At 56.8% G+C, this 23,767-nt stretch overlaps 10 protein-coding genes across 10 annotated transcripts; 3 read left to right on the forward strand and 7 right to left on the reverse strand.

The window, feature by feature from the left end:
• Positions 1–333: 333 nt before the first annotated feature.
• GNI_086970 (thioesterase domain protein) lies at positions 334–1,458 on the reverse strand (the record flags this gene model as incomplete). Its single annotated transcript, XM_011132382.1, has 1 exon — positions 334–1,458. The coding sequence occupies one exon, from the start codon at positions 1,456–1,458 to the stop codon at positions 334–336; it is 1,125 nt and encodes a 374-aa protein (XP_011130684.1).
• Positions 1,459–1,769: 311 nt separating this feature from the next.
• Positions 1,770–3,110, reverse strand: GNI_086980 (hypothetical protein; the record flags this gene model as incomplete). Its single annotated transcript, XM_011132383.1, has 1 exon — positions 1,770–3,110. The coding sequence occupies one exon, from the start codon at positions 3,108–3,110 to the stop codon at positions 1,770–1,772; it is 1,341 nt and encodes a 446-aa protein (XP_011130685.1).
• An 865-nt stretch (positions 3,111–3,975) lies between these two features.
• On the forward strand, positions 3,976–4,525 carry GNI_086990 (hypothetical protein; the record flags this gene model as incomplete). Its single annotated transcript, XM_011132384.1, has 2 exons — positions 3,976–4,115; positions 4,303–4,525. 2 exons carry the CDS (start codon positions 3,976–3,978, stop codon positions 4,523–4,525), a joined length of 363 nt encoding a protein of 120 aa, XP_011130686.1.
• A 194-nt stretch (positions 4,526–4,719) lies between these two features.
• On the reverse strand, positions 4,720–6,674 carry GNI_087000 (enhancer of polycomb-like protein; the record flags this gene model as incomplete). The annotated part of the gene is made up of 3 exons (XM_011132385.1): positions 4,720–6,064; positions 6,169–6,389; positions 6,549–6,674. The coding sequence occupies 3 exons, from the start codon at positions 6,672–6,674 to the stop codon at positions 4,720–4,722; spliced, it is 1,692 nt and encodes a 563-aa protein (XP_011130687.1).
• Positions 6,675–6,821: 147 nt separating this feature from the next.
• On the forward strand, positions 6,822–7,310 carry GNI_087010 (hypothetical protein; the record flags this gene model as incomplete). The annotated part of the gene is made up of 1 exon (XM_011132386.1): positions 6,822–7,310. The coding sequence occupies one exon, from the start codon at positions 6,822–6,824 to the stop codon at positions 7,308–7,310; it is 489 nt and encodes a 162-aa protein (XP_011130688.1).
• Positions 7,311–7,859: 549 nt separating this feature from the next.
• Positions 7,860–8,720, forward strand: GNI_087020 (hypothetical protein; the record flags this gene model as incomplete). Its single annotated transcript, XM_011132387.1, has 1 exon — positions 7,860–8,720. One exon carries the CDS (start codon positions 7,860–7,862, stop codon positions 8,718–8,720), a length of 861 nt encoding a protein of 286 aa, XP_011130689.1.
• A 221-nt stretch (positions 8,721–8,941) lies between these two features.
• On the reverse strand, positions 8,942–10,423 carry GNI_087030 (putative transmembrane protein; the record flags this gene model as incomplete). The annotated part of the gene is made up of 1 exon (XM_011132388.1): positions 8,942–10,423. The coding sequence occupies one exon, from the start codon at positions 10,421–10,423 to the stop codon at positions 8,942–8,944; it is 1,482 nt and encodes a 493-aa protein (XP_011130690.1).
• A 203-nt stretch (positions 10,424–10,626) lies between these two features.
• GNI_087040 (putative transmembrane protein) lies at positions 10,627–11,100 on the reverse strand (the record flags this gene model as incomplete). Its single annotated transcript, XM_011132389.1, has 1 exon — positions 10,627–11,100. The coding sequence occupies one exon, from the start codon at positions 11,098–11,100 to the stop codon at positions 10,627–10,629; it is 474 nt and encodes a 157-aa protein (XP_011130691.1).
• Positions 11,101–12,364: 1,264 nt separating this feature from the next.
• On the reverse strand, positions 12,365–13,885 carry GNI_087050 (DnaJ domain protein; the record flags this gene model as incomplete). Its single annotated transcript, XM_011132390.1, has 2 exons — positions 12,365–12,981; positions 13,150–13,885. The coding sequence occupies 2 exons, from the start codon at positions 13,883–13,885 to the stop codon at positions 12,365–12,367; spliced, it is 1,353 nt and encodes a 450-aa protein (XP_011130692.1).
• A 598-nt stretch (positions 13,886–14,483) lies between these two features.
• Positions 14,484–23,075, reverse strand: GNI_087060 (hypothetical protein; the record flags this gene model as incomplete). The annotated part of the gene is made up of 1 exon (XM_011132391.1): positions 14,484–23,075. One exon carries the CDS (start codon positions 23,073–23,075, stop codon positions 14,484–14,486), a length of 8,592 nt encoding a protein of 2,863 aa, XP_011130693.1.
• Between the last annotated feature and the right edge of the window lie 692 nt (positions 23,076–23,767).

The following is a 23,767-nucleotide window of genomic DNA, read 5'->3' on the forward strand; positions in this document are numbered from 1 at the left end:
GGGGGGGGGGGGTTAACAATCTTCGAGTAACAAACAACCCCAAGGGAAAAAGGAGCGGACACTGGGAGAAAAAGGAGCGGACAAGTATGGACCCCTAAGGTGGAGGAAACTACAAAAGCTTACATAGTGGAGTCCAGATCGAAGACAATAACCTTCGGAAATCGCGTCAGCATGATCCTGAAGATATACCAATTAGAAAAATGCCCGCCATGAAGGGATTACACCTCGACACAATCCCTTCGGTATCAACACAATCCCTTCGGTATCAACACAATCCCTTCGGTATCAACACAATCCCTTCGGTATATAGCTCCTTTGACGTTCTGCTTTAAGTCAAAAGCAGTTTAGATACGCTTCTTCTTCCCCCTCGGAATCAGCAACTGCATAATCACGGATCCAGGGCGTCTGGTCGGGGTGCATTTCTTTAGGTCGCCCTAAGTACTTAGGTCGCCCTAAGTACCCTGATTGTTGCAGATCTACCGCATGTCCTGACTGGGCTTGCGATTGGATTGTCTGGTGCCTCTTCTGTTGCGCGTGCTCGGCCAGATATTTGGTCGATATGTCAATGATTTTCGCAAACATAAAGTTTCTCGAATCCAGATTGTGATATAGTGCGTGGTTCGCCCCAGGCACCATCTGGCAAGAATATTCACATGAGTTCCAGGCATCTATGGACTGCATGTAGGCGACGTCCATATTTTTGTCTTGTTCCCCAACGAAACCGTGCACCTGCAGTTCCGCACTGAGTCTCGGGCGCGTGAGAATGTCATAGGCCTCCGGAAATTTTTCCAGAACCACCAAGTCGGTTCGACACATGCCCTTGATCATTCTCCAAACCTCGGGTCTGGCAGCCTCCGATCGCATGCCCCAACGCTGCACGAGGTCGGTTCGCATCTCTTCGTCGGAGAGCTCTGACACATTACGCCACGGACGGTTGCGTTTGTCTACGGGATCTCCTGAAGCCGAGACGATTACAAAAGCTGGTCTACAAGCCGCGCGCTGAGACAACAAGCGCAGCAATTCGAAAGCCAAAGAACCTCCCATGCTATGACACACGATTCCGACCGGTACGATTTCCGTCGCACACGTGTGTGCTGCGCGTATGCGCCGCCCCAACCCGGCGTCAATCGTCTCGGAAACGGTTTCCAAGCTGCTTGCCTCGTCCCTTCTTGGTTCATCTCGCACCTTGTATTGAGAATCCTCCCCGTCCTCAGTCGCCTGGTCAATCTCCGCATGGTGGCTTCTTTGTCTGGAGAAGACTTTATCGGGAAAGACTCCAGCGAGCACCAATGCCTGGAATATCTCTTCCGCCTCGTCGTGAAGGCTCAGGAGAGGTTCATTTCGACGATGGCCTCTCCCTTTCAAGTTGGGACAAATCAGGTTAACATTCTTCTGTTGGCAAAAGTCGACTAGCGCATTGCCGACGTTTCGATGGTCCAGAAGCCGAGAAGTATACATCGTGTTATCGCAGCCAGCGCAGTGGAGACAGAGCAACGTGAATTCAGGTTTAGAAGGTCGAGCAGCCAGCTGCCGACCGCATATCTTGTCAAGGGAGGAAAAATCGTTGACCATCAAAAAGGCATATATCTGCACTGTCAATAAAACGACAGTCGCACACCAGAAAGCGCCAGGGAGGCCCAGCAATATTTTTACGCCAAGGGTGTCGGGGGCTGGTTGGTTGGTCACTCCGGTAAACCACAGGGTGCGGGTGGTTGATCAACCACAGGGTGCGGGTGGTTGGTCATTTCAGTCAAGCGGAGGTATGATGGTTAGGGGTCGGGTCGTCTGGGGAAAGGAGCGTCCTGGAGGGAGGGAGTGGTCTCTAGTTGGTCGTTGATCCGGACGTTTTCGCCGTCCGTAAGTTGGGCGGAGCTGGCTTCGAGTGGTGAAGTGTCGCCAGCTGGTTCGGGGAAGTCTGTTGGGGTGAAGTTGGAAGTTACATGTACGATGGAGTGGTCTTCCACTGGTCCGGTTTGGTTTGGTCTCTTGGATAGGATAAGGGTGACCTCTGGTATTTGGTCAAAATAGGCCCAGACATCATCGGCAGAAATGGACTTCGTATTAAGGGTTTCGGCATGTTTATAGAAACGACTAATGACGGTAATCACTTTGTCGGCAATTTGACCGACAATAGAGCCAGAGTCAAGGTCGTCCAAGAACAAACCTTCTTCCTCTTCGTCACTGGGAACCAGGTCCGTACGATAGGCCGCAAAACCCCATGCTTGATGTAGGTGCACAAGATTCTCCTTGTCCAAAAAGAAACAGGGTACCGACTCAGGCGGGAACTCATCGCGACCCTCATAATTTAGTAAATACACCACCTTATCCTCATTCTGACGAACCAACTCCGCCATCCGATCGACGTACGCCCCTCGCGAGAAACTCGCCCTCATCGACTCAAAGACCTCAGCCGCCTTGTACAATCGCTCCTCTCCTTCCGCACCCTCTTCCGAACACATTGTGCGCACTACGGTCTCTGTGCACACACTTGTGTCTGAGCACACACGTGTGCAAACACTGGAGCTCTCCTCCTCCGCGTGTATTCGTAAGACCGCCGGTTCCCGGGACCCATCCACACCGGCAGCTACCTCGGAGACAGTGCTACCGCCCTCTTGCTCTCCCTCCACCTCTTGCCCCGCCTCCGGCCCCTCCTTCACCTCTTGCCCCGCCTCCGGCCCGTCCTTAACATCTTGTTCTTCTTCACCCGCCTCGTCCTCCGCTTTTCGCCCGCTGTCTTCCTCCTGTGCAGAAACTTCTTTCCGCGAAGAGGCCCCGTCTTTTCGCACCGGCCGCAGGATGCCGTCTTCCGTACCACCCGGAGCATAAGAGCCCGGACCGCGGTACAGGCACACTTTCGCCGGCCACCATACCACCTTGCTCTCCAGCACTATAGGCTCTTCCGTATTCTCCTCCTCCAACAGGTCGTCATATTCATACCGCACATAAACCTTCGAACCGACCTCCACCCCGACACGCCGCAAGTCCCGGTGCCGGTCTTTCTCCAAGTCCTCTCTCAACACCTGCCGTTTCTTCCGGCTGCTCTCCAGCATCTCCGCTATCCTCGTACGCTTTCGCACTCCGCCCGCCGGACTTAGCGCTGGGCTCAACATATTCTCCGTTGCACTTATCACCTACGGACGCACCCGTTGTTAGTGCCCCTCACACCCACTGTCCGTCCACCCACCGCCCAACCCTGTCCACATCCACGCACGCAGTCTTGGCACATAGTCCCGCCACACGCGTGTGCACACGCGTGTGCACACGCTTATTCCCGTCAACCGGACGCCCGTGAGCTCGAGCCGACATCCGGGCGTAAAATGATGATACTGAGTGACACACCGCCGTGTGCTGCAGCTTGTTGCTGTGTGCTCCAATCGCGTCCTCGCCACAATGAAGCAAATCTTGTGTCCTTACCTTTTCCTCCGCCATGTGGGCCTGTCAGCCGATGTAACAATTAATGCGGCAAATTATTTACCGGCACGCGGAGGAGACCAACTTTACGAACCACCCGGTCTTGGAAGCACACAACTACGCTTTTTCATGCACCCGTTCGAAAATGGCCCGACGTCGGTCATTCTGCATCCCGCCTGACCATTCCGCCTGACAATCTTGCCAGACTACACCACGACCAGTTCTGTCGTGTCGGACGGGGGTCTGTAGCGAGCCGATAAGCGACAACCACCATCAAGACCCAACGTCAGCGACCACCACCAAAGTCCTGCGTGGCCCCAGTTTTACCGTGTCCCTCTTGGGCCGTTCCGTCAACCACAAGGACCGAAGCCAACCCAACTTTACTCCCTTCACTGCATCTCTCCCTTAGTCAACGCCTTTAAACGAATCTCCCCACACTGCCAGCAATAGCTGTTCTTTGTTTGTCCCTTGTGGTGTGGCCAGCACGGGGGCGGGAGTGGGTTTGTTGAGTAGACAGAAAAGTTTGTTGTTGAGTAGACAGAAAAGTCCGCTGCGGAATTTAAAATGAAAGTCAAGAAGGCCGACCCTTCCAGCTTCACGGCGTACAATGGGATCAAGCTCGGCGTCGGACGACAGTGTATCGACGGCGGCCCCTTGGAGATATCGAAACTCGGGGAGGAGGCGAAGAAGAAAATGCTTGAAAGGTACGGTCCAAACGGACGCGCGCGGAAACGGACGCGCGGGCACAAATAGTCGCGGCGAGTGGGTGGTAGAGAAAGCAGGTGGGCAGCGGCTTTGCAGCAGTCAGGTGCACTGGGTCCATCGCCACTCGATGGTGGCCACACTATGGCAATAAGTCCATCACACGCACTCCATGAGTCCTGCCTGTAGTATAAAGGTGTCGACTGTGTCAGCGGGGAAGCTAGACATCGGCGCCAAGCCGAAGATAGATCTGAAGCAAATGTCACCCAAGCGAAGGAAGCAACGCGAACTGGCAGCGCAGAAGCGCGCGAAGGTTGCGGAGAAACGGAAGGCCATTAAACAGAACAAGCGGAAGCTCAAAGAAGGTCGCAAAATCACACGACGGAAAAGTCAGCAACGCCGAACCGTCTAAGGCGCTACGCACATTCCCACAGTCCCGATGGGCACGGTCCCGACGTGGGCATGCCCGGGACTAGGCAGGATCCGGTCGCCGTCTTCTCGCACGACGTCGCCGTTACTGACTGGTAGAGGACAGCTCTTCCAGGGCTAGACTTCGTCGTGGCTAAGGCGGGACCGGTCTAGCCAAACTACGTAGCCGGAAGGTGGCTACGTGTCTAGCATCCTCCGGTTGCTGAGTTTGCTTCCATTGCTCGTACCAAAATTATTCTGAGTGGCGGTCGTTCCGCCTCCTTTGAGCCTGAGTCCGAGTTCCGTGGCGGCTTCGAGTATGTCAAAGAGGCGGGCAGTTTCCGTTCTGGCGAGTGCCTCGGTGGCACAGACGTCATGACTGCTGTTGTAGAGGTGCATACCGACCTCGGGTGCTCCGTCCGCGCTTTGGTGGATAATTGCCGTAGTGAAGCCGTCCGTGGTTAGGCGAACCCTTTTGCTGAATGAAGGGTGCGGGATGGGTACGAGGGGTACTCCCATTCCCTTGCCACCGACGATGAAGGCGGGTGATAGAGTAGAGGATAGCGGCGGTTGTACACGGAGAGGTGGTTGTACACGGACAGGTGTTTTGTTTTGAGGAGTGCCTCGAGTCCCTAAGTCTGCTGCACTGGTCAGCTCGCCAACCCCTAGCGCCACTCCTAGGGTCGTCGTAACACAGCCACCGGTCAGTGCTGCAGCACCAGCAGCACCAGTCAGTGTTGTGCCGGGGTTTGCTTCGTTGTCGGGGTTTGCTTCGTTGTCGGGGTTTGCTTCGTTGTCTTCTAGTGGTTGTTGAGAGGAAGCAACAATGCAAAAGTTTTTAGGATGAATGTATGGGCTCGGATTATCTGAGTCATTTTTCCCGATCGTTTTCTTGAGATAAGTCCAGTAAGGTGAGACGTAAGTGGGATCGATAAGTTCCTTATTCATCTGATCGAAAATACAAGCATTTAGCTCCCCTATAGTGATTTTCAGCTTGTCTCGACAAATGACCTTCTCCAATAGACTCTCAACTTTAACTAAGTCCTCCTTCAACTGTACCAATTTCTGCTCGTTCTTCTTCGGCCTATTCCGCACGCTAAGTCGGGTTCGACCACCTTGAAGGTTACCACCAACCTGGAACACACAATAAGCTTGCGGTCGGTTAGCTATCACCCCCCAATACCGTCTGCAGAAAGCGCGACCCAGTATCTTCCTTCGACTCACCCAGTAGTCATATATAAGCCGGAAATCTGCCATCAATCGGCCTACTAACAATCCACTCATAGATGAAGAAAAGTCAGTAGAACTCAATGGATCACACACCATGACCGAAACAATATCCAACGCCTGCTCTCCACTAATAATCGGTCCATACCCAGTTGAACACTCCCATCGATATATAGCACGAATGAACAACTCCTCCAACTCAATCGGAGTCATACCCAGCTTCCCAGCGCTCATCTCCGATTCCAAGAATTCCAAATCCTCCTTAGTTATGTCATATTCCACCTTCTCACCATTCGACAGAACTACGGGACTTATACTACAACATTGTGGTGAAAGTTTCTCGTCCCGATGTACAACACCTTGTCCCGACAATCCCACACCTTGTACCACAACCCTCCCATAACCTAATCTCCACCTTACTAATCTCTATAAATGCCAGTCTTTATGTAATAATCAGGTATCTTAAATGGCTTTAATGGTCTGTAATCCGGGTTCAAGCTGCAGCCTGGAGTCACAATAGTTTTCTTAGCCGTTCTTGATTTTGGTTGTCTCAGAATTTTCTTCACCTTCTGTCGATGGTCATTGGCGAAGGAGTTGAGCCATTCCAGGGATTGCGCTTGTTCTCCTGGATTTAATCCTGCCTGGACTTACGGTATTTTGGAGTGTGTGCGTGTTCGATTTTGACGGTTCCAACTTGGGCTTGGTTTTGGACCGACTTAGTGATGACAAGTGACAAGTCTTTGGTTTTGGGCCAAAGGGTAGTTTCATGGGTAGTTTCATGGGTTTCATGGGTATTTTACGATGACGAAATCCTTATAATCATCCGCCGATTTGACCACAGGGATGTTGAGGGTCACATCGAGGCTTTGGTCCTCGGATGGCGGGCTGCTGTTCTGGGTTGCGGCTTTCTTCTTTTGCGGGGACATGTAAAAACTGGTTGACACCTTTTTTTCGGCCAAATGGGTTGCTGCTTTAGCTTGCCTCCGAACCGGCGCCCAGCACAAATGTACATAGGCCCAGACGGGCGGCCGCGCTACGGAGCGTTTGCGCGTCCGGCACTGGGTGGGGGCATGATGACGGGCCCCGGCATGATGGGCGGCCCCGGCATGATGGGCGGCGGGATGATGGGCTACGGCGGTGGCTACGGCGGCGGCGGTGGTGGCGGCGGGGTTGGCAAGTTCCTAGCCGGCCTGGCCGGCGGCACGCTGCTTGGCAACGTGATGGGTTCTCACGGCGGCATGCACATGCCCCATCTCGGCCCTGGCGGTGGTCCGGCCGATGGTGGCGCCGCCGGGCCCTGGCCCGACGTGGACATGCCCGAGGTCTCCGACCCGATGAACGCCTTTGACGACGGCAATGGTCCCGCGGGAGGCGGCGCAGGAGGCAGCGTCTTGGACATGTTCGGTGGAGGAGGAGGGGGGGGCGGTTTCCTCGGAGGCGGAGGCGGCGGAGGAGGCCTCCTAGATATGTTCGGCGGCGGAGGAGGAGGAGGAGGAGGAGGAGGGAACTTGCTTTCGGGTGCCATGGGGGGAGGAGGTGGCGCTCTCGGTGGCCTTTTGTGAAAAACGATCATGACTACTGCAGTCACGCACCCCTTACCCGACAACTCGAATGGCCCAATGCCTTTTTCATTCGGTCAAAGACCAACTGATCAACAACTTGCCAGTCATAGTACCCGACACCGACTCACTTAACTTACCCTGACCGACTCACTTAACGTGCCCTTAGCCCTCACTCACTCAAATAACACCCCGACTCTTAAGTGCAGTAATTGTGGCGTTCCCGTAGTGCGTAGGAATGCCGCGACTCCGAGCTATCCCTTGACAGCGCGGACCTCCGTCGTGCCGGTCATTGGAGCTTCTGCCCGCCGTTCGGATGTCTATATACAAGCCCCCGCCTTTCCGGTCTCGCATCCCTCCCCGTCCAATCCCACCGAGACGCAGTCTAGCCTGCCGCAACTAGCCGTTCCCGTTTCGCCATTTCGGGGTACGACCCATCGAAGTGTGAGTCACTCAGAGCAAACATCAAACACGGCTCAGCCCAGTCAGCCTAGCCGGGGGCTCTCGATGCAGCCACTACATATGCAGCCGCCGCTGACACAGGGGCATGAGATGCCTGAGGAGCACCCGCAAGGACAGCCTTCGCAAGGATACTCTATACAGAAGCAATCAAGGCAGTCCATGCAGCAGTCCATGCAGCAGTCCATGCAGCAGTCCATGCAGCAGTCCGTGCAGCAAGTATACGAAGTAAATGAGCCCCAGGGTCAAGAGCATCTGGTACCCGAGGCATACCGGACACAGCGTTCGTGCGAGCACCGCGGGAAGAAAGTGAAGCGGAGAGCGAGTAAAGAAAAAGCGGAGGGCGAAGGGTTCCTTTGCGGTCGTTCGTCATCCCCGGTACGTCTTGTGGACTGCATGGCTGATGTGTGGACGACTTTGAGAAACCGTTGCGCCAATTTGGGGACGGGGAACAAGATGTCCAATTTGGACAGTGTGAGTGATGATGGAAATGAGCAGGCAGTTTTCGGGCACGCGGGTCAAAGAGCCTCCGGGACGGCTCAGGTACATCCGCGGTGTGTCCAGCACAGTGGCGCTGGATATGGAACGCAGTCTGGCGAGCAATATGACTACTACGGCGCACATGACGGTGCCCTTGACGACATTTATTTGGCGAATTTACCTACCCCCGTGAACGACTGTTCGAGACAACAATTGCAGCCACTCTGCGCTGTGGACGCCTTCTACGGTCTTAGTCTCCGCGCTCGAGGACAAGCCTCACCCGTCGCACGTCACCTGGAATCAAAAATCCCGCAAATGAATAAAGCCGAGAAGGCACGCGTCGACCAACTCGAAAGCAGTGGCGGAGTCAGTGTCTGCAGCGCCGAACTGGCCAGCAAACAATTCATTGATATCTACCTCCACAAACGGAGGAAGGAACAAACTAGAGGCTCCAGTTGCCTCAACTTCTACTAAATTTATCAAGCTTGCGGTTCGAATCGCGCTTCCGGATTTTTCATTTTTGACGCCTGTTTCATCGGGACACGCTGCATGACCGGGACACGCTGCATGGCCGGGGCGCGCTGCCAGGCCGTTGGTGGCTGTTGGTCGTGCGCAGCTGCTTGACACAGGCGCGTGTTTCTCGGCGCACACGTGCGTGTTTCTCGGCGCACACTTTTGGTTCACAGTTGCCTGTACTACCCCCGAAGAGGTGTGTAGTCGTTGATGCCGAGCGACCGCGTGATGAAGGTGGGCTGCAGATCATCGGGGCCTTCGCCCGAGCGGAAGCGGGAACCGCTGTCTTCGCCGCTGCTAGTAGCTTCGTATAGGATGTGGCCGGTGGGCGGGTCGCTGAGGTGTTCGGCGGTGAGGTGTTCGGCGGTGAGATCCTCGGGTCTCGCGTAAGGCGGCGGTTCGCCGTAGAGCACGGTGTGAGGGTCCACGGCGTGCGAATCTTCTATGCTGCCAAAGCTCGTGCGACTGGTCGTCAAGTGTGTCACTCGCGGCGACCGGCCGGTATCCGAACCGGACTGCCGTGGTAGGGACTGTCGTGATAGGGACTGCCGCGAAGGAGCGCGACCGACCGGCGATTCACGACCAGAAGTGCGACCGACCGGCGATTCACGACCAGAAGTCCGGACTACGTCGTTATTGCGGGTTTCATTACGAACGAGGCCGACCATTTCGAGAGCACTGGGAGGAGTAGTGCTGTGTGAGAGTTCGGTGGCGCCGGTTGGTGGTGGTGGTCTATGTCCGGGATGAGCGATTTGGGCGGGGCTCCAGCTGTCGGACCTCTGTGGGGATGTCTGTCCGGGGATGTGTTCTGGGGGTGTGTGTTCAGGGAGTGTTGGTACGGGGACACGTCCTGGGGAGGATATGCGTCCCGGGGAAGAGGATTGTCTCGGAGGCACTTCATCTTGGTCGGTGTCGTGGTCGAAGAGTAGCGGTGTGATGGAGCTGAGGCTGCGTTTCAGGATGCATTGGTAGCGCCGATTGGGGGGCAGCTTCTGGTTGAAGAAGACGAAGCCGAGTAGGTTGACTGCCGCGATCCCGAGCGCCGTGAGATTGCCGGGGAATGGGTCAGAGCTGAGCTGGTAGCCTGTTCTGTTCCAGGGCAGCCAGCGTGCGGTGTCCCACCAGGCGACGGAAGTGAGACCGAAGAGAACCAGACAGATGGTGGTTTGCTGGCCGAAAAGCGCGTACAGGACCTGCACCTCAGCGCGCGAAATGTGTCTGCTATCAAGTTCGCCGGGACGCAGCATCGGCTGTCCGCTCGAATCTTTAACGCTGATGTCAATTGAGTCTCTCAGTCCGAACGGCCCGGGGGAAACGGCCGTCACGGAGAACGACTGACCCGAACGCGCGTCATAAAACACATCCCGCGTGTAGCCATTGCCATTGTACGTCAACACGAGTCCCAAGACCGCAACCATCAACGTCAAACTGCTCAGCACAAACTGCCAGAACGCCCGGCATTCCAGACTGATTAAGGGCTGCAACAACGTCACTAGAGTCGACACACTCCACAATAGAGACAACAACGTCACAATCGAAAAGTACACCACCGATACCTCCAAATTCATCTCAATAGCCACCTCCCCATCCCCCCGCAGGGCATCCTCCAAACTGGGCTTGTTCGTCACATACTGCGAAGGAAAATATTCCTCCCCTGCCTGCATTCAAGACCGTGCACCTGCATGCCTGTCTTAACCGAAAAGATGACATAAATTGTGTTGTGCTCATTACGCTTATTGATCAAGTACCTACCCTGCCTTAGTCAAGTGCCCTGCCTTAGTCAAGTGCCCTGCCTTAGTCAAGTGCCCTGCCTTAGTCAAGCATCCTCTACCTGAACTGGGTGTGAAAATTAGGTCAGTTAGTTCGCTTAAAATTCAGTGTCTACGGGATTGCCATTCTGGTCGACGAGTACGCCTTCCTTGTTGTAGTAGGCCCCATCCGTGAGTCCGTTCTCCGCTTCTTGGACTTCCGCGCGGTTGTTTCTGCGGCGATAGAGTCCGTAGCCGCCGAGGCCGACAAGTGCAGCGAGTCCGGCGGAAGCGCCGGCGACCACGCCACCCTTCTTGTACCAAGAGGTCTTCGGCGCATCGCCCGCGCTGGAGGTGGTGTGGAACTCACACTTGGTCATGTCCACCTTCTCAATCACGCACGCAAACACCGCGTTGTTGTCAGCCAACTGTTCACGCTTACAAGCACTCAACATCGTCTGACACTCAGCCTCGCACGCCGCCTGCGTATACTTCCCACGTGGCACTACCCCCGTACACGGCCAATTCGGATTCGAACTAGCTCCCGCAGCCACTGCCACCAACGCCGTCAGAACACGCAGAACTCCAGTCATACTCACACACCCCACACAACACACGCATGCACCGATCTCTCTGTGTCCGAACATGTGTGTTTAAACAGTGGCTGCACACGTGTGTGTGCGCCTGAAGCAGAGCGCGTGACGTCATCTTAGTATCGTTTTTTCTATCGGGCATCTCGTAAACCCTCGATGCCGCCTGAGCGGCGTCTGTGTTCCTTCCGGGTGCTATCTTCGCTCGGTCTTCCGTGCTGACTTAGTCGTTCCTCGCGGCCGGCCTCTGAGCTGGTGGAGCGTCTGCCGATGTCTGGGCGTCTCTCTTCGGGGCTAGCACCTGCGTGGTGGTGCTGGTCTTCGTGTGGGTGGTCTCCATGGGAGTGGTCCCCATGTGTGTGCTCACCACGTGTGTGCTCTCCAACCAGCCCTTTCAAGATCGCGCGCGGCACCATCGTGGTGAGTCCGCGCGTCTTTCTGCGTTCGCCGGGCCGAGAGGCAGCGGCGGCTGAACGTCGTCTGGCCGCTTCTGCCGACTCGCTGCCCACCTTATCGAGTGTGGCCTTGTCAAGCGAATCAGAGGCACGGGTCGAATGTCTCGCCAGCGTCTGTTGGCGTTGACTCGAGCGGCGCACGACCGTCTGACGACGGTGGTCGGTGCGTGCTGCGGCCGTCTTGACTCTCGGTTTCGCGTCCGCCTCGCTAGACTCAGAGCTGAGCATGTTCGGACTTTTGCTTGCTGCCCAAGTCTGGTGGCGTCGGCGTCCTTGCGGGTCCCGACCACGCTCGTGGTCGTGGTCCTGCGGGTCTTTCTCGCGTTCGGGCGGAGACTCTTCCCGGAAGTCCAGTGCCACCCGGCGTCCCGCCAGATGTCCCATTGTTTGTGACCGTGCTGTCTTCCGGTCGCCCGTCTCGCCGCGTTCCTTCGCACTGCGCAAATCCGGTTCCTTCGCACTCCCGTCAAACGACTCGTCGCTCGAACCCAACAGCGATGCCAACTCGATGAAACGCTGCTTTTGCTTCGCCGCCTGCACGTGTTCTAACGCCCGTGACCTCTCGTCCTCGTAACTCGGCTCCTCCGCCTCAGTTCCCAACCGTCGGGGCGATACATGGCTGCAATCATTTCTCGTTTCTCAAACCCTGCTAGCCGGCCATAGACACACACACTAGCCACACACACACGGACACTTACAGTGAGTCATGGTCGTAGTCACGCGGGGTCTCCCGTACGTGGCTTCGATGGAGAAGTTTGCTGAGCAACTTAGGCTCTCCTAGAGCAGTCACTACAAGGCGGATCGAAAAAATATTAGAACCCCTTACGTGCTGGTCTGCTACGGGCCACTCCGGGCGACTTGTCCGACTGGGCCCTGTGCAGCCATGACTGCGCACTGCCGCGTTCGTCGCTGCCACTTTGATGACCGTTTGCGTACCCCTCAAACCCCGGACCTGCAGAGCCACGGCTTTGGTATCTTTCAGTCCCACGACTGTTAGCCACATGACTGTCAGTCCCATGACCGTCAGTCCCACGGCTCCTGTATCGGTCGTTAGTCTGGTACCTGTCGCTACCGGCAGAGCCGCTGCTTCGGTACCTGTCAGACGCTGTGTTATTCTGGTAGGCCAGGTTGCTAATCGCGGGATTGCCGCGAGCTACCTGGCTGTGAGATACCTGGCCGCGAGTTACCTGGCCCTTAGCCGGCGGGCTGGCGTCGTTCAGACGGCGAGAAGCCGGCGAACCACCCGAGGATAGAGTGCGCTCTACGCGGCCGTCGGGGTGTTGGACCACTCGCTCTGTTTCAGTGCGTGTCTGTCCGGTATGGTCTTTTGTCGTCCTCGTCGTCACCGTCACGCTCTCGCCGTTCGGACCGCGCTGCATCGTACTCGACGAACTACTGGCCATGGAGAAACCTCCGCCGAAAGCAGGACCTACAAAAACGGCAATATTGGAGGTAACGACCCCATGAAGGTGGCGGCGATTGACCCCATGAAGGTGGCGGCGATATTCGTGGTGGTTTGCCCGTAAAGGTGTAGTAGCTGTGTGACCACAAGTTCAGTGCCCTGTAAGTGCAGTGCCCGGGCGTGTGTCCTGCGTACCGGCACTGAAGCAGCGTTCGAAAGATCGGAACACGTCATCGTCCGCGTTGTCGAAAGCTCTTGCCTGAAAGCCTGAAAGGTGGTCCAGAGCTGAGCGCAAGCCACTAAACGGACTACCGAACGGACTGCCAAACGGATCACCAAAGGGGTCACCAAACCACCCTCTTCTGTTGTTGAATCTCGTACCTGTGCGTAGTAGACCGAGGCCTCCGAATCCGCCGAAGCCTGAGTTGCCGAAGCCGGAGTTGCCGCCGAAGCCGGAGCTTGCGGCGCCGTTAAAGAAAGGATCCTCCTCAAAGACTCTAAATGGGTCCGAAGTTCCAAAGACGTTTTCGAAAATGCGTCGGGCATGGTCAAAGGTAAAGCGCATGTCGTTGCCGAAGGCCTCGTCGCCTGCGAACGGGTCGGTAAAGAACACTCGTTGCGAGTGAGGGCCTCCAAATCCTCCAAATCCTCCAAATCCACCGGAGCCATGACGCCCTCCATTGTTAGATGATGTCGTGCGGGCACCGCCTTCTGGACCGTACAAGTCGTATCGACGACGCTTGTCTGGGTCTGATAGACAGTCGTAAGCTTCTGCAAGCTCTTTGAATTTCGTTTCCGCCTCTTCTCGGTTGTTCGGGTTCTTATCCGGGTGCCACTTCAGAGCAAGCTTCCTGTACGCCTTCCTGATCTCATCAGCGGGAGCATCCTTACTAACCCCCAAACGGGCGTAGAAATCTGCTGGTTCACTCATGTAAAAATTCTTAGTGCAATATTTATCTTTTACAGCACACGCGTGTGCTTGTCCACACGCGTGTGCTTCTTGCAAAACCAAGCACAACATGCTCTGGTACAAGGTACGCTGCTGGACAGATCCGGCTAACTCAGTCAACTAACGGCGACACTCCCGTTTTTAGTACCTTTTCTTCGCGCTGGTCGCACTCTCAGCTGACGACGCAAGCGACGGCCCTACTTCGGAACAGCTCGACGTGCTCCGAGCGCTGGGCGAGTATCTAACGCAACTCTACATACACTTGAGGGAGCTGGAAGAGTTCGAACATAGTCCTATCGACTAGATCCACGGAGTCAACCTCACAGGGGTCGACCCCTTTTGGGACGACTCTATACAGCACCTACCCGCCCCTTTTTCTTCGCCAGCCCTCAAGACAACCAATAGTGCCAGTCACAATACGCCAGTCACATAAGTTGAACGGAATTGAATGCTACTCCGCCCGTGACGGCGAAGAGTTGTTTATGGAGAGTCATTGAAAGAAAAGCAACTTGTTAACCCACAAGGTCTTGCCAATGAGTAGGGTCTCGGTCACGTTAGGCGGGTGGGGTATGCGGATTGGTTACCGTGCAATGAGGGGATTGAGGCAGACGAGGTAGTTGTGTATGATATCGCGGAGAACATCGGCGGAGGCGACGGTGGCTTTGACAGTAGCGGGGTCGGCGCCGAGGAAGATAGCGCTTTTTCCGAGTGCCACGCAGAGTGAGAGTGTGCGGTCGATAGCTTCGGCAAGTCGTTTGTATTTTTCAAGTGAGGCAGTGGCGGGTGCGGGTGCAGTGGCGGCGAGACGTGTGAGGGCCTCTTCTGCGTCTAGGGCCCAGGGTAGGGCCTGTAGTGCTTCATCGGGGCGTCGGTTCGATTCGAACCCGAGGTCACAGCTTTCACGACCCAGCACATGCGTCCAGACGTCGGGACGCACGGCCGCCGGCGTCGAAAATTGCTGAGCGACCGTGACGGCCTTCCGCACAATCGGCGACAGATACCGTGCCTCGGACGCCGTCAAGACGGTACCCATCCGCGACGGCGCCGCTCCCGCGGCCGAGCGCGCCGTCCGGGCCGTACTGGCTCCAATTCCGACTCCAGTTCCAAGACCGCCTCCGCGGGCCGTCACACCTCCCCCTGCTCCAGTTGTGAGTGCGGGGGAAAGTTCAGTCAAACCGGGGAGAGCAGCTTCCGCGGTCCAGAGGCCGAGACTCAGCAAATCTTTGACGGCGCTGCTGACCACGACTTCAAGTAAGTCAGTGCTCAGTTCGCTAGCACCGAACCCTACAGACAATGCTCGTGCCGCCTCAGCCGCCTGCGGCTGGTCTCGCAATCCCAGTCCCTTGCGATGACCCAATTCCGCAACCAACACCAGACCTAAGTTATATAGCCACACGCTCGCTGGCGTTACCACATTCAACGCCCGCGTAGGGTCACTCTGTACGGCCGGCGAATCAGGGTCAAATGACTCCGCCGAAGACGCATCCCGCGTCAATCCAACCATGTCCCAAACAAACACGCGAACGCAACTCTCGTACACAAACACGTCCACCGGTCGTGCCAACTCGTAGTGCTCTTCCCAATAGTCACCGAACCGGTTCAGCCGCGCCTTTCGCTCCTGCAACATACCCGACTTCACCTCCAACGCAGCCAGCGGGGTCGAGGTCGCGACGGGTCCAGAATCGTACTCTGTTCCTGCTCCGAATCCGGAACCACGTGGTTCGAATCCTGTCCCTGATCCGGGTGGTAATGCCTGTTGTTGGGCAGCGTCGAGATCTTCGGTGAGGCGGCTGGTCATCAGTTGCCAGAGCGTGGCGGGCAGGGCGGCCATGAGCGTCTCTTCGGAAGTGGTGGCGAGCGCAGCGAACGTGTTCCAGAAGCGGAGCGCCATGTCGGCCAGCAGGAGACAGTTACGTTGTCGTTTAGCAAGCACGAGTCGTTCGGCCAGAGTAAGGTTGACGGCGGCGAGCACCATGGCGAGGTCGGAGGACACATCACCCAGCGTATCAGGTACCAGCTTGAGAGGCAATCGGACTCGTTGGCGAGTCTCCTCCAACTGGGTCCAACAATGCAACAAGGTGGCCGTGGGAAGGGGCGCGACTCTCAAATTCGCCACGGCGAACTTGAGGACATGTTCCGCCAGTCCGAACGCGGTAGGGAAGTAGCGATGCCAACAGACCGCCGCAAGGCCAAGAGTATTTCGGAGCAATTCGTCACGCGCGTCGCCGATAGCGAGAAGTTGTTCAGCCGGTCGCGTACCCGCCATGCATTCGAGCACGGTTCGCACACGCCTTCGAGTCTCGCCGTCTATCATTAAGTAACATAAATATTCTGCCACGTCCATCAACAATTGCCCCTGTAACAATAAACGCACCTCCATGGCTCGGAATCGATCCTTATTTGCATCGCCGTGCCTTGCGCCCCCGACCTCTTTCGTCAAATATGTTGGCAATTTTAATGATTCTGCCATCCGCTCCAATCGGAACCCTTGCCGCAAGCCCTCCTCTCGCAGTCGCTCCGCCTCTTCCGACTCCAACAGTAATATGTTCCTCAACGCGCCTGGCTGTGGCGCTGGAGCCGATTCCAACGGACCCTGTTCTAACCCGAAGGACCCCGGTTCGAGCCCTCGCCGACTCCCCGAAGACACCCCCAGACTGGCGCCCGCACCGCCACTCAAACCCACTTCCGCCCGGGACGCACCTTGCTGCGTTCGGCTCGCACTCAGCAAGTCTCCGAATCCCAACGGTCCACTCGGCCCGAGGTTCCCGGAGGGGCCGAGGTTCCCGGAGGGGCCGAGGTTCCCGGAGGGGCCAAGGTTCCCGGAGGGGCCGAGGTTCCCGGAGGGGCCAAGGTTCCCGGAGGGGCCGAGGTTCCCGCCGTGGAGTCGTGTAGGACTGTTCGGTAAATGTCGCGGGCTGAGTGAGCTCCGACGTCGGTCGTTCCACATCAGCAGCCGACGGCCGTTGTCAAGACGGCTCCGGGTCGGGTCAAGCAGGGAGCTGGTTTGGGTCGAGCGCAGGCGCGCCGGCGCCAGGGTCTGGCTGCCGGGGAAGGCTGGCTGCGAGAGGCCGGGGGGTGGCTGGGAGGAGGCTAGACGGCCGGGTTCGGTCGTTCGGCCGTTGGATTCGATCACTCGACCGGGGGCATCATCCAAGTAGCGTCGATCGAGGCCGCCGGTACCGGCCTGAAGTCGGGCTGCTCGTAGCACAGCAGGTTGTGAAGCGGCAGTGAGGAGGGCGTTGCTAAGCATGCCACCTGAGACTTCCTGACTGATCATGGAATTACTAACGGGTGGCCGAAGGGTGCCTGAGTGTGTACTAAGCTCAGCCATTTTCTTGCCTTCCTGGCTTCGGTTCATTTCATCAAGTAGGACGCACTTATATACAGTTGCCAGTCGTGCGTCCAATGGGTAGTCACCTAGGTCTCGAACACGGTTCAATAACTCCACCGTCAACGCCCATGACTCGGGGTCCACACTGGTAAATTTCTCCCGGAACGCTCGCCGCATCTCACTCGCTAGACATGGATTCACAAGTCGACGACTGCAACTCAGCGAACTCGACAACGGCTCCAGCGTCAGCCACTCGCTCGTGTCCGATGTGCCGGGTCGTGTGCTGCCTGCCGATCCACTCGCGTGACTCTCTGACTGGCGACCCCCGGATTGGTGACCCCCGGATTGGTGACCCCCGGATTGGTTACCACCACCACCGCTCGCAGTTCGGCTGCCACCGAAGAGCGAAGCGCCGAGGGACTTAGCGACTGCGCCGAGTCCGGTAGTATTGGTTTCGCCTTCGGTGGCTCGAATCCGGGGGCCGGGCAATAGGGCTTTTTTGAGCAGCACGTTAGGGAGCAGTGGGAGCTCGAGCCACGCAGGCTGCGATTCGAGACCAGTGACGAGTTGGGCGAGTGCTTGAGAGTAGTTGCGTTGAGAGATGTAGAGTTCGCAGATGGTACTGCCAGCGGCGCCGCCGCCATGTCGTCGTGCCAGCCATGAGTCGATGTATGGCGAGCGTAGACACACTTCCATAAGTTCGCTATCGTGTGTGTGATTTACGACCCACTCGAACACACTATGTGCGATTGGTGCAGCGTATGAATGTAACCCCGCCGTGAACGAGTCCAGCGTCGAAGCCGCATCCAATCGCGTCGGGATAGCAGCACACGCGAGTTGATTCACTAGTGCAGTGAGCAGATCCCAACCCAACATCTTGTCTGTGTGCACAGCGATGGTGTGTAACCTCGCAAGACATTCGCCCACGGCCGCTGCGACCTTGGCGGGTAGTTCGACCGAACTTAGCTGGTCGCTGGTAGCCACAGTCATCGCACTCAAAGAAGGAGGATGTGACGATCGCCAGAGTGTGTAGCGATGACATAGATCTATCCAAAGCGCCACCGTCAAATGGAAGAAGTCGAAGGAATGCATGCGGAATAGAATGTTCAGCAATTCCTTCAACATCTCATCCTTCTTATTCTCACTCCGATCCCGACTCAATTGCACACACGTGTTCAAAGCATTGATACCATGAGTCCTAGCCTCCTTTCTCACGGGGTCATCATCACCGGCCCCAAGATCAAAGAATAGATCCGCGCGTATGAATTTGGGCAAGGTAAGACACACATTTAAATCCGCTGGATTTAATTCACGCTCCCACACACTGTACAAGTACTCAAACGTCCCGATATCCCCAGTGTTGGCACCAGCCATTCGGCCGGGACTTAGCAGAGGACTTTCACCATCGGGAGCGACAAAAGTGCGACTCGTGAAGCTGTTTGTGAGACTCTGTAATTTGCGCCGCTCCGCATGGGCGGAATCAATACAATCTGCAAGACATTGTAATGGTTCTATGGCTGCACTCCATTTGAGACTGGAAAGCTCGAACAGTTTCGGACAGGTTTGGGCCATGCTCGAGGGCGACAGGATTTTGCTCAAACTACCTTCCTGGAACCATTGCCCGAGCACGTTATTTTCTCCGTCGTACAATACGCTAGCTAACATAGATCCGAAATTCTGTTGTGCTAAAGCCTCAATTATATCCACCCGCACATTTGGCAAGCCGCCTATATGCTGCCCATCAGCGCGTGGTCCAAAGGGCAATCGACCCGTTGTCATTGAATTCAGGTCATCCAGACTCTCGCTAAGCAATTCGAAAAAGCCGCAGAGCTGTTCGACCACACCCAGGAACTCTTTCAATTCCGCAAACTGTGGCGCGTCTTCCAATGTTTTATGCCGCACATCCAACGAGACCTGGCTCTTCAGAAAGACCTCGTATGTTCCAATCGCATTCCATAGCACGCTACAAGCCGCCACGCCCTGGCGGAAGTCTTCCCGCGATAACCGCAACTTTAGACTGACCCGATTATTGGCCTTGGGCTCGTTGTCAGGGTGGATACGCTTCCGGCTCTGATGGTTTGCCGCGGCGCTACCGCCGGCAAAGGGATTCGAACCGGGGGAGCTGGGGTTATGAGCCAAGTCCAACGGATCGAACGTTAAGACTCCAACCTCCGTACCCACACTCATTTGAAACAGTGGTCGCCGACTGAAGTCGATCAGCAGTTGCAGCACCAATCGCTTAAGTCCCTGGCAGCTTTCCGAGTCGCCACTGCCGCCTTCGCGTAATCGTGCGAGGGTGGAGAGCGAAAATAATAAACGACAACACGTGTCCAGTAACTCGCGGCCATTAGCATCTGGGCTGCGGCCAGGTTCCTGGGCCCCGTGGCCGACTCCAGCCTGTCCAGCACCCTGGCCGTGGAGGGCTAGGTAGTGCCAGGTCATGTCGATAGTGTGTTTTAGGTGTGTGTTTGCCAATAGCCAACTCGTCTCGGCACAATTGACACTGCGACCTAGTCCAGAACTCAGCCAGGCGACACTGGCAGGCAGCGAAGCGAGCTCCGCCCAGGCATGGAGTCCGGTCATGGCGGTGGTCGCGCCGCGTTCGAGAGCAGCAACTAACTGGGCTGCGTCATTGACTTGCAATCCGTGGGGAGCAAAGGGTACAGCGAAAGTTAGGTCCTTGAAGATAGCGTCCGTCAGACTCTTAAGCGCCGGCAACTGGGAGCCCAGATCTTCGGCCAGTGTATTTTTCCGACAACCCAGGAACCCCTCACGTGTCAGCGCCAACACGCTTACTGGAGGCAAAAGCAACGATAACGCCGGACACCCCTTCTCCCCGAAGGAAGCAACGCAACCCAACAATGCGTTCCGCTTATGCAACGCAGCACTCACACCCGACAACTCCAACCGCCTTCGGAGACTCCACACCATTTGTACACGTCCTGTAGAAACTAGTCCGCGGTGTCGCCGAATCGCTTCCGACGCAATCCCAGACGCAATCCCCGTCGACTCCCGCAACCGCTGCCAACGCGTACCCGATACGAACGCCAGGTATCCTACTGTCCGCGACGCACCACCTGTGACTCCTGTTCCAACCCCCTGGACGGCGGTTCGAGTCCCTATCCCGTCTGTTCCTGTTCCAACGACTCCAATTCCAACTGCAGCGCCAGTCCTAGCGCCAGTGCTACCGTCTGTTCTAGCACCAGTCCTAGCGCCACTGACTCCCGCGTCCTGGAAACCTGGTTCACCTTCGGGAGACGGTACCGCCGCCACACTCCCATCCACGCCGTCCGGTTCAGTATCGCGTCCGGCACGGCTGACGAACACGAGCCAAGCGTCCCGCGCCGGCAGGTGGCCCAGGATGTAGAGTGGCTCGGTTGGTCGGGTGCCATCTGATTCTCGGAAAGGCGAGAAACGAAGGAGGCTGGGCGGGGGCCAGATGACGCGGGAGACGAGGAGCGGCTGGCACTCCTGGACAGGGACGTTGTGTTGTTGTACGAGACCCCAGATGGTGTTATCCACGCGCATGCGTAGTGCGTCATGCAACGTCTTTCCGGCTTCGTGTGTTCGCCCATTCCAACGCAGACTTCGACCGGCCTGAGCGGGCGCACACTCTACCCGCGTGCCATCGGTCAATAAGAGACACGCCACACCGTCGCTGCTCGTAGACAGACTCGCCACACTCAGTTCCTGTTTCAACTTTACGCTGAACGACGAAGCCGACTGCACTAATCGCGACTTTAACGAAGCGACCACCGAAGCCACGCCTCCCGGTGGCTGCGACTGCACGAAGCCTTCGACGCCCGCCGGCACCGACGGCCGCTCACCAACCGGGCGGTCGACTACGCCCACCCCCGTCCGACTCTCGCTCCCGTAACGGCCATCCGTTCCGTAACGGCCATCCGTTCCGTAACGGCTATCCGTTCCGTAACGGCTATCCGTTCCGTAACGGCTATCCGTCCCGTAACGGCTATCCGTTCCATACCTCTGAATGCTGTAGCGGCCCAAAGAGTCTTCGATACCCTTAACCAGCACCTCCCAGGTGAGCATCGGTTCCGAGTGCGCGATGGTTGGCTGTTCGCAAAGCTTAAAGATCTCCGCCGTCACTTGCTGCGTCACCGGCGGGTTTAAGCTTAAACCGTACACGGAGCCCGCACTGGTGAGCACATAGACGCGGTGAGCGGAGCCGTCGATCTGCACCGGCACTGGCGCCGCGGCGAGGACGAGCTTGGCAGAGAGCGGCGCCGTGCTCAGCAGTTTACGACACACACCGTGTGCCACTATGTTATTCCGATACCCGCTGCTGCCCCAAAACGGGATCTTGAAGCGCGTGCCTTGTCGCTCCAACGGCGAAGTCGTGAAGACACTCTCCTGAAGACCCACGTACAGCTCCCGGACAAAGTTGGGTACGTACTCCCAAACATTCCCCGACGAGTCGCCCAGTATCGTACGCTCGCTATAACTATGCGTGAACATGCATGTCACGCGGTCACCTTCGAACGACACACGACTCTCCGGGATCGGCGCGTATGCCAACAAGCCCCGCTGTTCTGTACCCGCCAGTAGGTACTGTTGGATGCTCGAACTCGTCAATACTACCATAGACTTGAACACGACCTCCGCCGACAATCGTCCTCCCGGGGCCGCCCCCATCGAGGTCGCCCCCGGCGCTCCTCCCGTTACATGGCCTTCATCGAGCCCCAGCAGCGGGCCCATTCGGTCGTGACCCCCCAATCGGTCGTGACCCAATCGGTCGTGACCCATTCGGTCCTGACCCATTCGGTCCTGACCCATTCGGTCCTGCGTGCCGTCGACTGGACTAGTCCAGGCCGGCCCGGACTGGTCGAGTACCCGGTTGCGCTGCGAGTAACCCACTGGCGGCCGTTTGTGCAGCTGCTCAAGTGACAGCACCCGCAGTGGTGCCCCCTTCTTCCGTCGTGTGGGAAATGGCGCGGTCTCTGCTTCTTCCCGCGACTCGGTCACTGGTGCACGACTATCCCGTCGACGCTCATCGACCACCTTGGCAGGCGTCGTGGCGGCCTGTCCACTCCGACGACTGGCTTCTTCTGTGGTGAACATTGGGTCACTTGTCATAAGCTCTCGTAACACCGTGAACTCCAGTTCATACAACCGATCCAAATAAAACTGTAACTCAGGGACCACGGCCGCTAAAGTCCGGTCGTACTTCACCTCGCTAAATGTCACGCCTCGAACCGGAGACGACCCTGTCTCGATTTCTACTACGAGGCGATCCTCATCAGACAATTCCTGTTGGAAATCATCATGGTAATCCCCGGGGAAACAACGGCCGCCCTCACGGCCGCCCTCACGGCCACCCTCACGGCCGCCCTCACGGCCACCGTTTGGGGTACCACCGCCGTCTAGAAAGCCTTCAGGGGAACTTTCGGCCAATCCACGGCGGGCATTATCCCGGACGTGGTGCCGGAGATGGTCTCTGGCATGATCCCGGACAGAGCCGGGGGACGTGGTCTTCCAGAAGCAAAAGTTTACCGAACACTTGTGTGCCCACCATAGGGAATAGTAGTCGGCCAGAGCCCCGCATCTTAGTCGCGTCTTATTGAATTGAACCAGGTATTCCTGGGGACTTCCGCTCGCCGCTAGGGCGCCATCTACCGCCGCTTCTAACTCTTTCGGGATCCGGGGCGCCAAAAGCGTCAAGGTTGCGTCGTACTGCACGTCTGCTGCCACGCCCTCCTCTTCCTCTGCGTGCGGCAATACCACGTCACTCAATATGTTCTGAGGGTCGCCCGTAGCGACCACTTGGGCACCCGGCTGATGGCGCAAACTACGACTGTGAGTCAGCCATCTCGGTCCTCCCATATTTTTAATCCCCTCCTCCCCACACCAAAGAACTCTTTCATCACGCAAACTGACCATCACGCAGACTGACCATCACGCAGACTGACCATCACGCGGACAAACATCTCGTTCTCGGCTGGCTGGTTCACTGCCGGAAGTGAATGAACAAGCTTCTGCGGTACACACCCAATGTGTTCCGCAAATGTGCTCCCCAAACCCGCTTTTGCCACTGCGCTACAGTTAACTACAGCTAACTGTAGAGACCGGAAGAGAGAGGAAGGAGTCCTTTCCCCAGAAAAAGACCGGTCTTACATGACACACGCATCAAAAGAACCGCTAAGAAAAAAACAAAATGATCGAGATGGCACACCCAAACACAGAGGTCCAACTGAGCACCATGTCCAGCGGATCAGGGATGGGCAATTTAGGGCCAAACGAATAAAATGGAGTCTAGCATCTGCACAATCCTTTTTTGTCTTCGTCGTCGAGTGGGTTCGCATTTAGTTGGATGTCGACTGAGGTGTTATGAGAAGCTACCGTGTCCACCCCGGGTAGGGCCACGGCGATCTCATTGAACAGCGTCCTAATATTATGTCCAGTCTTAGCAGACGTCTCATAAAATACCACTCCCAGCTACGAAAGACATGTTTTTGCATACAAAGAGAAACACGCGGCGGGATAACCAGGATGTATATTAGGAGCGGGGTGGGGGG

The sequence above is a fragment of the Gregarina niphandrodes genome (assembly GCF_000223845.1).
Source record: "Gregarina niphandrodes unplaced genomic scaffold scaffold00016, whole genome shotgun sequence".
In the NCBI taxonomy this organism is placed as follows: Eukaryota; Apicomplexa; class Conoidasida; order Eugregarinorida; family Gregarinidae; genus Gregarina; species Gregarina niphandrodes.